The sequence below is a fragment of the Limanda limanda genome, chromosome 23 (genome assembly GCF_963576545.1).
Source record: "Limanda limanda chromosome 23, fLimLim1.1, whole genome shotgun sequence".
NCBI lineage: Eukaryota > Metazoa > Chordata > Actinopteri > Pleuronectiformes > Pleuronectidae > Limanda > Limanda limanda.
Genome location: NC_083658.1, coordinates 478,119 through 489,229, shown reverse-complemented (window position 1 = coordinate 489,229; position 11,111 = coordinate 478,119). Strand labels below are relative to the sequence as shown.

At 50.3% G+C, this 11,111-nt stretch overlaps 2 protein-coding genes across 2 annotated transcripts; one reads left to right on the top strand and one right to left on the bottom strand.

Moving 5' to 3' along the window:
• Nucleotides 1–1,245: 1,245 nt before the first annotated feature.
• Nucleotides 1,246–7,147, top strand: fbxo3 (F-box protein 3). The gene is made up of 12 exons (XM_061066841.1): nucleotides 1,246–1,389; nucleotides 3,458–3,547; nucleotides 3,680–3,843; nucleotides 4,064–4,178; nucleotides 4,280–4,484; nucleotides 4,573–4,618; nucleotides 4,730–4,814; nucleotides 4,902–5,024; nucleotides 5,111–5,226; nucleotides 5,326–5,433; nucleotides 5,552–5,634; nucleotides 5,754–7,147. The coding sequence occupies exons 1-12, from the start codon at nucleotides 1,286–1,288 to the stop codon at nucleotides 5,898–5,900; spliced, it is 1,386 nt and encodes a 461-aa protein (XP_060922824.1). The 5' UTR covers nucleotides 1,246–1,285; the 3' UTR covers nucleotides 5,901–7,147.
• Nucleotides 7,148–7,850: 703 nt separating this feature from the next.
• On the bottom strand, nucleotides 7,851–10,080 carry LOC132996953 (chromosome alignment-maintaining phosphoprotein 1-like). The gene is made up of 5 exons (XM_061067324.1): nucleotides 9,933–10,080; nucleotides 9,490–9,813; nucleotides 8,601–9,018; nucleotides 8,266–8,515; nucleotides 7,851–7,926 (listed from the first exon to the last, which is right to left on the bottom strand). The coding sequence occupies exons 2-5, from the start codon at nucleotides 9,778–9,780 to the stop codon at nucleotides 7,851–7,853; spliced, it is 1,035 nt and encodes a 344-aa protein (XP_060923307.1). The 5' UTR covers nucleotides 9,781–9,813; nucleotides 9,933–10,080.
• Nucleotides 10,081–11,111: the final 1,031 nt, after the last annotated feature.

The window sequence follows — 11,111 nt, the reverse complement described above, 5'->3', positions numbered from 1 at the left end:
GTCAAAGGTCAAAGGTCACAGTCTGTTTCTGCTGCTCACATCTGTCCAGGTCAGCGTTGGCTCTGAGCCTCCAACAGAGTGAAGAACAGGACGAGAGGAGAGAAAGTGCTCGTCTCTCTGAGGCCATCGATCCGTGGGAGCTGAGTCAATATGTGCTTTACAGATACTGAGGTCAACGTCCTTCACACTGAAACTCCTCCTGCCTCTCGGACCAGAACACACGGAGCAAAGCTTCTCTCTAACCACCTCCATGACGTCTGCTTCCTGCCAGTGGTTCCACCACAGTCTCCAGTTCTCACCTTCTGTTCCAGAACCAGAGGAACCTGTTCTGTACCTGGTTTCTATCCTGCACCTGGGACCGGCCTCATGAGGTCCAACACAGGGTCCTCCTGTCTCTCTAGGCCTCTACGCACACCTACTTATATATGTGTTTATATTTATATATGGGTAGTTGACAAATAACGAGGACTCTCAAAAAAATGACACATTCATTGTCTGACAGAAAGAGTGAAAATTAGGACATTAATCAGAGGTTAACAGTCACCTTTCAACATACACAGTACATTCCAACATCTGGGGGCTTCCTGGTAGTGGGATAAACTAAGGACCCCTATAGTTGTCCATGTAACTGCCGTTTCAAAAATCAGATTTTCCATGTCACACCACAGGACAGCATTTGTGTTACGAAAGTTATTTTGCTGTAAATACTAATATACTAGTTTTGTGCATATTAAAACCTAATATTAATAAAGTCATTATATAAAATATAATGCCAAGGCAGTTATTACCTGCTCCAGATAGTTCTGGTTTATTTGGTTAATGTGTAAGTTTAATGCTTCACCTATGTTACGGTCACACCGCAGGACATTTTGCGTATTCACCTTAAAATATAATCAAAACATAACAGATATGTCATACAAAGTCATAAGTTTAAAACAAAGTACCATTATATGCATCACATCCATGTGTTGTTTAAGTGGTTAAATGCATCTAAATAAACATTAACACTTAATTACAGAAAAATCATGCGTCATGTCATCCACCCATATATATATATATATACAAGTGTATGAAGACAATCCTCTCCAATCTGGGACAAGCTGTCACTTGGACTCGAGGAGGTCAAAGGTCACTGTGTGCTGTCCTTTGACTGGCCGCAGTGCAGAGGCCCTGCAGCAGGGGGCGCTGGCAGCAGTGAGCTGTGTGCGCTGCAGCTCGGAGCAGCAGAAGAAAAAGCAGGTGGAGGTGAAGGCGGAAGCAGCCGCAGCCGCAGATCCGTGAGACCATGGCCGCCTCCAGCCCCGAGGCGCCCGTCGTGCTGGTGGACGAGCTCCCGTCCGACCCGCTGCTGCACGTCCTGTCCTTCCTGAGCTTCCGGGACCTGATCCAGTGAGTCCTCCGGTCCACTCGAGCCCCGGCTAGCTAAGGGCTAGCGGCTAATGCTAACAACACCACAGACCGACCAGGGAACAGTGGAGACTGACCTGAAGCTAATGCTAACAACACCAGAGACCGATCAGGGAACAGTGGAGTCTGACCTGGAGCTAATGCTAACAACACCAGGGAACAGTGGAGACTGACCTGAAGCTAATGCTAACAACAGCAGGGACCGACCAGGGAACAGTGAAGACTGACCTGAAGCTAATGCTAACAACACCACATACCGACCAGGGAACAGTGGAGACTGACCTGAAGCTAATGCTAACAAAACCAGGGACCGACCAGGGAACAGTGAAGACTGACATGAAGCTAATGCTAACAACACCACATACCGACCAGGGAACAGTGGAGACTGACCTGAAGCTAATGCTAACAAAACCAGGGACCGACCAGGGAACAGTGAAGACTGACATGAAGCTAATGCTAACAACACCAGGGACCGACCAGGGAACAGTGGAGACTGACCTGAAGCTAATGCTAACAACACCAGGGACCGACCAGGGAACAGTGGAGACTGACCTGAAGCTAATGCTAACAACACCAGAGACCGACCAGGGAACAGTGGAGACTGACCTGAAGCTAATGCTAACAACAGCAGGGAACAGTGGAGACTGACCTGAAGCTAATGCTAACAACACCTGGGACCGATAAGGGAACAGTGGAGACTGACCTGAAGCTAATGCTAACAACAGCAGGGAACAGTGGAGACTGACCTGAAGCTAATGCTAACAACACCTGGGACCGATAAGGGAACAGTGGAGACTGACCTGAAGCTAATGCTAACAACACCACAGACCGATCAGGGAACAGTGAAGACTGACCTGAAGCTAATGCTAACAACACCAGGGACCAACCAGGGAACAGTGAAGACTGACCTGAAGCTAATGCTAACAACACCAGGGACCGATCAGGGAACAGTAGAGACTGACCTGAAGCTAATGCTAACAACACCAGGGACCGATCAGGGAACAGTGGAGACTGACCTGAAGCTAATGCTAACAACACCAGGGACCGATCAGGGAACAGTGGAGACTGACCTGAAGCTAATGCTAACAACACCAGGGACCGATCAGGGAACAGTGGAGACTGACCTGAAGCTAATGCTAACAACACCAGGGACCGATCAGGGAACAGTAGAGACTGACCTGAAGCTAATGCTAACAACACCAGGGACCGATCAGGGAACAGTGGAGACTGACCTGAAGCTAATGCTAACAACACCAGGGACCGATCAGGGAACAGTGGAGACTGACCTGAAGCTAATGCTAACAACAGCAGGGAACAGTGGAGACTGACCTGAAGCTAATGCTAACAACAGCAGGGAACAGTGGAGACTGACCTGAAGCTAATGCTAACAACAGCAGGGAACAGTAGAGACTGACCTGAAGCTAATGCTAACAACAGCAGGGAACAGTGGAGACTGACCTGAAGCTAATGCTAACAACACCAGGGACCGATCAGGGAACAGTGAAGACTGACCTGAAGCTAATGCTAACAACACCACAGACCGACCAGGGAACAGTGAAGACTGACCTGAAGCTAATGCTAACAACAGCAGGGAACAGTGGAGACTGACCTGAAGCTAATGCTAACAACACCAGGGACCGATCAGGGAACAGTGAAGACTGACCTGAAGCTAATGCTAACAACACCACAGACCGACCAGGAAACAGTGAAGACTGACATGAAGCTAATGCTGCTACAAACAGTGTGTAGCAGCTCGTTAGCTTAGCATGTAGCCTGTGTGTGTGTCCTCTCGACAGCTGTCATCACAACAAGCTTCTGCCTCAGAGAGTTCACTGGATTATTCATAAATATCAACGAGTCACATTATCATCAGAGTCAAATACATGACAACAGCTCAGCTGGTTTATTACTGGTTCTACAGCTGCCTCTGGTTCTGTGTGCAAGCAATAACCGATCGAGAACATATTGAACAATGTTAATGTGTCTCTGTGTGTGTCTGTGTATGTGTCTGTGTGTAACTCTTTGTGTGTCTGTGTGTGTCCCTCTACAGCTGCAGTTATGTCAGCAGGAGATTGAACGAACTGTCCAAACACAACCCGCTGTGGAAGAGTCACTGCTCCAAACACTGGCTGCTGTCAGAGTGAGTCCTGTCAATCAATCACTGATCGCTGTCATGAGTTCTGGAGACGGTTTCTAATGTGTGTGTGTCTGTGTGTCTGTCTGTGTGTGTGTGTGTGTGTGTGTGTGTGTGTGTGTGTGTGTGTGTGTGTAGTGCGGACCGGCTGCAGAGTGGGCTGTCCTGGTTCTGTCTCTTCAAACAGAACTACAGAGACCTGGGTCGCTACATCCAGTTCTACCCGGAGCTGAAGAGAGCGTGGGAGCAGCTGAAGAGCTTCCTGCTGCAGAGGTGTCCACGCATGATCGCCTCCCTCAAAGGTCTCACACAGACACACACACACACACACACACACACACACACACACACACACACACACACACACACACACACACATACACACTCACACACACACACACACACACACACACACACACACACACAGACACACACACAGACACATTCAGGAACATAGACTTCAGCTTCACAGCAGAACTCTGGATCTTCTCCTGTGATGTTATTCCTTGTCTCCTCCTCCAGAGGGCGCCACCGAGGTGGAGCTGAACGACATCGAGGCTCAGATTGGCTGCAGCCTCCCACATGACTACCGCTGCTCGTACCGCATCCACAACGGACAGAAGCTGGTCATCCCCGGGTCGGTGTCCGTCCACCTGAGCCCCTCCCTCTGTCTTACCTCTTCCTGTCTGTCTGACGCCTTCCTGTCTGTCTGACCACTTCCTGTCTGTGCTCTCTCAGGCTGATGGGCAGCATGTCTCTCTCGAACCACTACCGCTCGGAGGTGCTGCTGGACGTGGAGACGGCGGCGGGCGGCTTCCAGCAGAGGAAGGGCATGAGACGCTGCCTCCCGCTCACCTTCTGCTTCCACACCGGACTCAGTCAGTACATGGCGCTGGAGCCCGCCGAGGGACGCAGGATGTTCGAGAGCTTCTACCCCTGCCCCGTGCGTAGCCTTCCTGTTCGCCTGGCCTTTCAAAATAAAGGTGCTTCACAGAGAGGAGGAAGTTGAAAGTTGTTTTTCTGCGTTTCAGGACCAGACGGCTCAGGATCCCTCGGCCATCGACATGTTCATCACAGGTGGGTTCACTCAGTCAATTCAGCTGCTTTTATTTTGAAAAATGCATCACTCAGTCAATTCAGCTGCTTTTATTTTGAAAAATGCATCATTAAATGAGTGTTTGTTTTCAGGTTCCTGTTTCGTAGAGTGGTTCACAACCTACGTCCACAATGTGGTCACAGGAGAATATCCAATCATCAGAGACCAGATCTTCAGGTAACACACACACACACACACACACACACACACACACACACACCCTCCAAGTTAGGACATAAACTTGACTCACATTTGTGTCTACAGGTACGTGCACGATAAAAACTGCGTGGCGACCACTGGTGACATCACCGTCTCAGTTTCTACCTCTTTCCTGCCGGAACTTTCCTCCGTCCACCCGCCGCACTTCTTCTTCACTTACCGCATCAGGTACGTGTCCGTGTCCACGCTGTTGCCGGCGCCGGTCCAACCGCTGCTCAAAGTTTCTTCTTCTGATCCGTGTGACGTCTGTTCAGGATCGAGATGGCGAGCAGCGCTTCGCCCGAAGCCGCGTGTCAGCTCGACAGCCGCTACTGGAAGATCACCACGTCCGACGGCAACGTGGAGGAGGTCCAGGGACCCGGCGTGGTCGGTACGCTGCTCCCATCGCCTGACCCCGCCCCCTGACCCCGCCCCTGTATGTCTCAGCTGTGATTGGCCGAGATGAGCTGCTGACTGTGTTTCTGTGCAGGAGAGTTTCCCGTCATGACGCCTGGAAAAGTCCATGAATACGCCAGCTGCACCACGTTCTCCACGCCGTCGGAGTACATGGAGGGTCACTACACCTTCCACAGACTCGGTACCTTTACTGTGAAGGAGCTGCAGTTCTTTTATTGTGAAGGGTTAAGCTTCTGGTCTTTTATTGTGAAGATCTGTTGAAAATGACCCCCTTGTTGTGTTGTTTGTTTGTGTCGCAGCCAATAAGGAAGAGGTTTTCCACGTGGCGATCCCTCGCTTCCACATGGTCTGCCCCCCCTTCAGGGAGCCGGTGGTACGAACGGTAAATCAGCGGTTTGTTATTATCATGTAGTACTACACCTCCCATCATGCACCTGTGGAATGTTTTATTGTGACAGTTTGTTGTTGTTGATGTTTCCTGCCTGTGTGTCGTCTCTGCAGCACAAACCGTCGACCAGCTTCACGCCGCGCCTCGACGACCACGAGCCTGACGACGAGTACTGCGACGGAGACGGCGATGACTTCGGCGACCTGAGAGGAATCAACATGGCCGCCCTGGAGGGGGCGTGGTGTCCCCGACACATCTGACCTCTGACCCCCCTCCCTGCAGGGTGATGAACTCTATTCAGGCCTGGTTGGTGATGGACTCTCTCCGTGTGGAGCCGAGCGGCGTGCGGACGCTGAGGTGCACTCTCCTTCTTTTCTTACAACCTTTCTCTTTGTGATCAGAAACTGTCGGGGGGGGGGGGGGGACGACACGATGATGTCACCGTCTTCTCCTCCACTTAAAGGACGTCGTCCATCCATCAGCTGACTTCCTGTTCGGTGTCGGAGCGGCACCAATCAGGATCGAGCGGGAGCTTTGTGTTTTAGTTTGTTCCTCCGTAGAAAGATTTGGTTCTTTATTGTTTAGATGGTTTCCACTGCAGGAGGCGGAGCCTGTTCCCCGGCTGGTTCTCTGGTCCATCAACCGGTTTCTCTCTGATTTGAACAGAACCAACAGGATTCACTTCAGACTCTGATCAGTGTAAGAGCGCCCTCTGCAGGACCACAGGGCAAACTACCTGCAGCACAAGATGGAGGCTTCCTCCACACTGACCCTTTTCACTTTGAACTCTAATCACTGTTGCTATGGTTACTGCAGTTTTCCAGACTTGTGTAAACGATAAACACACAAAGTGAGACTTTAGAGAACGATGACGCAGAGGTTCTGTTCCTGATTGGTTCTCATCAGTCACATGACTCACTCAGAAAATAACTCCCTGCTCTGACTCTTCACTGTTCCTCTGTTACTAAGCAACCGACATGCTACTTCCTGTTTACATCACATGACCTGTGGACGTGAGCGGTCATGTGACGTGTTTTCTGGTGTTTTAATTTAAAATTAAAACATATCAGTGTGGGCGGAGCCTCAGGAACAGAACAGGTCTTCTTCTTGTGCTCGGTTGTTACAGTAGAATCAACGTCATTCTTCTTCTCTTCGTTTGCTCGTTTCTCAGAACATGAAATCTTCTTCCTGACGTTGACGCTAACGAACAGTTTGATATAAGCTCATTTATTTACCTCATGTCTCCGCACATTAAGCCAACGATGTTACGACGTATTATTTTGAAAGTCCGTTTCCTGCAGTGGAAAAATAATCAGTGTTTCTCTGTTTTCTGAAATCCAATGAGGAACAGACTGGGCTTTTATTTTGGAGGATGCTGCGTGGTCATGTTTTTGTTCTGGGATGTTTTTCTCTCCTCGTGAGGAGGCGTCGTCGTGGTTACGCTCTGATGTGATTGGTGGGTTTGTTTTTGTATGTTTTGGTTAAATAAAAAAAAAACTGACAACTGTGACATCATCCTGAGCTTTCAACCACGCCCATTAGCTTCATCAGCTGGAGTTTACCACAGAAGAAGAAACGCTGAGTCGCTCTGACTCGGTCACATGCTTCAGACAGGATATGCTTCAAACATCACGCGGAGCTGTTTCCTGTCTTTTTCCCTTCACAATAAAAACTGACATTTAACAATATAAAAGCAATGATACAGATTAAAAACAGACTTTTATTCTTTAGTCAAACTCACAGACGTCAACACACTTCTACATGTAACAGTCGTTTTATTAAAATCTTCAGGAAACACAACATAGACCAACACGTTAAGAGCGTGTTGTGTGTTTTGTGTGTTTTGTCGTCCAGTTTGTGATTCACACGGTTTCAGGTGGAAGAAGCAGCTTTGATCTGAAGTGTTTTCATCAGTAATAAACTGATCTTTGATCGATGACTCATCTCAGGAAACGAGCTGTTCTGTGACCGACCGACAAAAACACACAACTTTACAACAAATAACAACTAAAGGTTTGTTTCATCATGAATTTATGCACATTTAAATGTTTTTTTGAAGTTTCTTATTCAAGTTGTAAAAAAGTGTGTAATTGTTAAAAGCTGAATGTGACTCAACAGGAGATTGGCTCCAGCAGAGAGGGAAAGAGGCGCCAGGTGGAAACGTGTCGACCAATGAGGACGTCACAATCCAGCGGCCAATAGGACGGGTTCTAGCAGGTAACCCTCTTGGCCTTTCCCAGGATGCATTGCACTCTGGGCACAGCACAGTCTGAAGCTTCAGTGACGCTTCAACAGAACGAGTTAAAAAACAAGAAACTTTAAAACTCTTCTCATGTCCAGCTTCCGCTTCGATGTTACTAGGCAACAGGAAAAAGGGGCGGGACTAGTGAGGCCAATCCCCTAAAGACCAGACAGCTGAGGGGATTTGACCTTTGACCTGCTCTTCAGCAGTAAAACACCCGACAGGAGAATCAGCGCCACCTGCTGGTCGTCTCATATTCTCTCCTTCATTCAGTCTCTTGTCCTTCCATCACCTTCCTCGTCATCCGTCGTTTCCTCGCTGCTCTGGTCTTCTTCCTCTCCTCCTCTCCCTCCCCTCCCTCCTCCCCCTCCTGGTGCTCCTGCTGCCCCGCCCCTCCCGCCGCCCCGCCCGCCCCCCCCTCCTCCCGGGCGTTGCAGCGGCTGCAGTGCCTCCTGAAGCCGCCCAGGTAGTGCGACCTGAAGCAGCAGAAGGGGCAGGCGTAGCGCCCGGGCCGGTGGGCCGTCCTCACGTGCTGCTGCAGGCGGCTCGGCAGGAAGAAGGAGGCGGAGCAATCCGTGCAGCCGTACGGGCGCTCCACGTCGTGGCTGCGCGCCACGTGGCTGATGGCGAAACCTGCAACACACACACACAGGAACATGAGGTCAGCTGACTCACGCTCGCCGGCTCCTCCCACGACTCGCTCACGGATCAGACGAACCTTTCAGTTTGGTCTTCCAGCCGCAGAGGAGGCACACGAAGCGGTTGGAGGTGAAGGTCAGCAGCTTGGCCGTGGCCTTCATCTCCTCGCTCAGCAGCTCGCCGGTCATCCCCCCCCCCGCCTCCTCCTCCCCCGGCGTGCTGCTCAGCGGCGTCCGCAGCGTGACCACGTCCCTCCTGATGGCCTGGGAGGCGTAGGCCTTGGGGATGTCGTGTTTCTTCATCACGTGGTTCACGCTCACGACCTTCAGCTTGTTCTCGCAGCCGCAGATCAGGCAGCGGTAGATGCTGCCGTCGTACGTCAGGACGCTTCCCTGTGACTCCGCCTCCAGGGGGGCGCCATCCTCATCCTGGGCCTCCTCCTCACTGCTCCTCTTCCTTTTCAGAGCCTCCTCCTCACCTTCCTCTCCCATCTTCTTCTCCTCACCTTCCTCTCCCCCCTTCTTCTTCTCCTCCTCACCTCCATCTCCTATCTTCTCCTCCTCCTCACATTCCTCTCCCCCCTTCTTCTTCTCCTCCTCTTCCTCACCTCCATCTCCCATCTTCTTCTCCTCCTCACCTCCATCTCCTTTCTCCTCCTTCCCTTCCTCTCCCATCTTCTTCTTCTCCTCCTCTTCCTCACCTCCATCTCCCATCTTCTTCTCCTCCTCACCTTCCTCTCCCATCTTCTTCTTCTCCTCCTCTTCCTCACCTCCATCTCCCATCTTCTTCTCCTCCTCACCTTCCTCTCCCATATTCTCCTCCTCCTCTTCCTCACCTCCATCTCCCATCTTCTTCTTCTTCTCCTCCTCCTCACCTTCCTCTCCCATCTTCTCCTCCTCCTCTTCCTCACCTCCATCTCCCATCTTCTCCTCCTGCTCCTCACCCTCCTCCCCCTCCCTCCCTCCCGCCCCCCCCCTGTCGTCCAGGCAGTGCTTGGAGATGATGTGCTTGTAGAGCTTGGTGAAGTCCTTGCAGGTGAAGAAGCAGACGGAGCAGTGGAACAGGTGGGCGGAGCTCTGGTACGTCACGATGGTCCCCAGTCGCCCCACCTCCACCTCGTCCAGGCAGCTGGGGTGGGCCGCGGCCACGTGGGTCAGCTGCTGGGCGTGGCTCTTGGACCAGTGGCCGCAGTGGGGGCAGTGCAGGTGAGCAGCCACGCCCCCCCCCGCCTCGCCTCGCGTCCGGATGATGACGGACATCACAGCGGCCGGACCGGACACACACCCGACTGACTGTCAGAATAAAACACACTGCTGTAGCTCGGGACCGCAGCTAACGTGCTAACGTGCTAACATGCTAACTGATGCTAACTCCCGCTTCGAACGCAGTTAAACCGAGTTCCTGCACCGACCTGTTTATCTGGAGGAAGATCCTGAACCAGAAGCGACAGCAAACCGACCCGGGAGAATAGTTTAACCCGGGATAGGTTCGACTTTCACCCGGGTTAGGACCGTGCTGGGACCGAATCCACTGAGCAGCAGCAGCATGCTCAGCTTCCGTGTTTTCCTCCCGCTTAGCCAATCAGCATCGTTCACCCGCCTGACGCTTGACCAATCACACTCGCCTGTTAACAAAGTGTTCAAAATAAAAGCTCAGACATTTTATTTTGGAAGCACTTAACACCCGAGATGAGTCACTATTTTATTGAGGTTTTTAAATCAGATCTTTTGAATATTGATAATTTCTCAGATGAGGAAGCACACATACACTCAGATTGATGGTTTTCAGAGTAAAAGCTCTCACTGTTATGAATCCAGCGATATTTAATGTACACTTAAAAAACACATTTCACTACAAGTTGTGTGGCCTGATCTTTAATTTTAATTATGAATAATTCATTCATTAATTGTGTTAATTTATTTGCCTATAAAGGGAACATGTTAAAAAAAATCTTGACTCAAAGTTTCCATGAAAACAATGTAAACTTTATTATATAAGAAAACTAACCATTACTATTTATAGAGGTGATGAATGTACAGCTGAGTAACTGGGTTATACTGTGAGTGTGTCTGTGTGTGTGTGTGTGTGTCTGTGTGTGTCTGTGTGTGTGTGTGTGTGTGTGTTTGTGTGTCAGACTAATGTGATTAATGAAGCTATTTCTGTCCATAGACGCAAATAAAAGCTGCTGAGGAGAGAAGAGAGGACTACGTCTCCCATCAGCCACCTCAGCATCGTCGTGTGTGTGTGTGTGTGTGTGTGTGTGTGTGTGTGTGTGTGTGTGTGTGTGTGTGTGTGTGTGTGTGTGTGTGTGTGTGTGTGTGTGTGTGTGTGTGTGTGTGTGTGTGTGTGTGTGTGTGTGTGTGTGCATGTGCATATGAACTGATTTGATTTGGGAGGTCAAAGGTCACATGGTTGTGATCTGAGTCAAGATTAAATTAGTAATTGATTGAGGCAGCTCCCAGGAAAAGTACCAAAAAGTAACTAAAGTAAAAGTATTCAGGACATTTTCAGCCTCAGTCAGGGTCGAGCGAGCATTGGTCTGAGTGAGGAGAGAGAGAGGGAGGGGGCTTTTAATATGGTAGAACGAGGG

Excerpts from the sequence above, each read along its gene's own strand:
- LOC132996953 (XM_061067324.1), bottom strand. The coding sequence starts at position 9,780 with ATGTCCGTCATCATCCGGACGCGAGGCGAGGCGGGGGGGGGCGTGGCT. Across the intron at positions 9,019-9,489 it reads GCCTGGACGACAGGGGGGGG|AAGAAGATGGGAGAGGAAGG; the intron begins GCGGGAGGGAGG and ends GAAGGTGAGGAG. Across the intron at positions 8,516-8,600 it reads CTGGAAGACCAAACTGAAAG|GTTTCGCCATCAGCCACGTG; the intron begins GTTCGTCTGATC and ends TGTGTGTTGCAG.
- fbxo3 (XM_061066841.1), top strand. The coding sequence starts at position 1,286 with ATGGCCGCCTCCAGCCCCGAGGCGCCCGTCGTGCTGGTGGACGAGCTC. Across the intron at positions 1,390-3,457 it reads AGCTTCCGGGACCTGATCCA|CTGCAGTTATGTCAGCAGGA; the intron begins GTGAGTCCTCCG and ends GTCCCTCTACAG. Across the intron at positions 3,844-4,063 it reads CATGATCGCCTCCCTCAAAG|AGGGCGCCACCGAGGTGGAG; the intron begins GTCTCACACAGA and ends CTCCTCCTCCAG.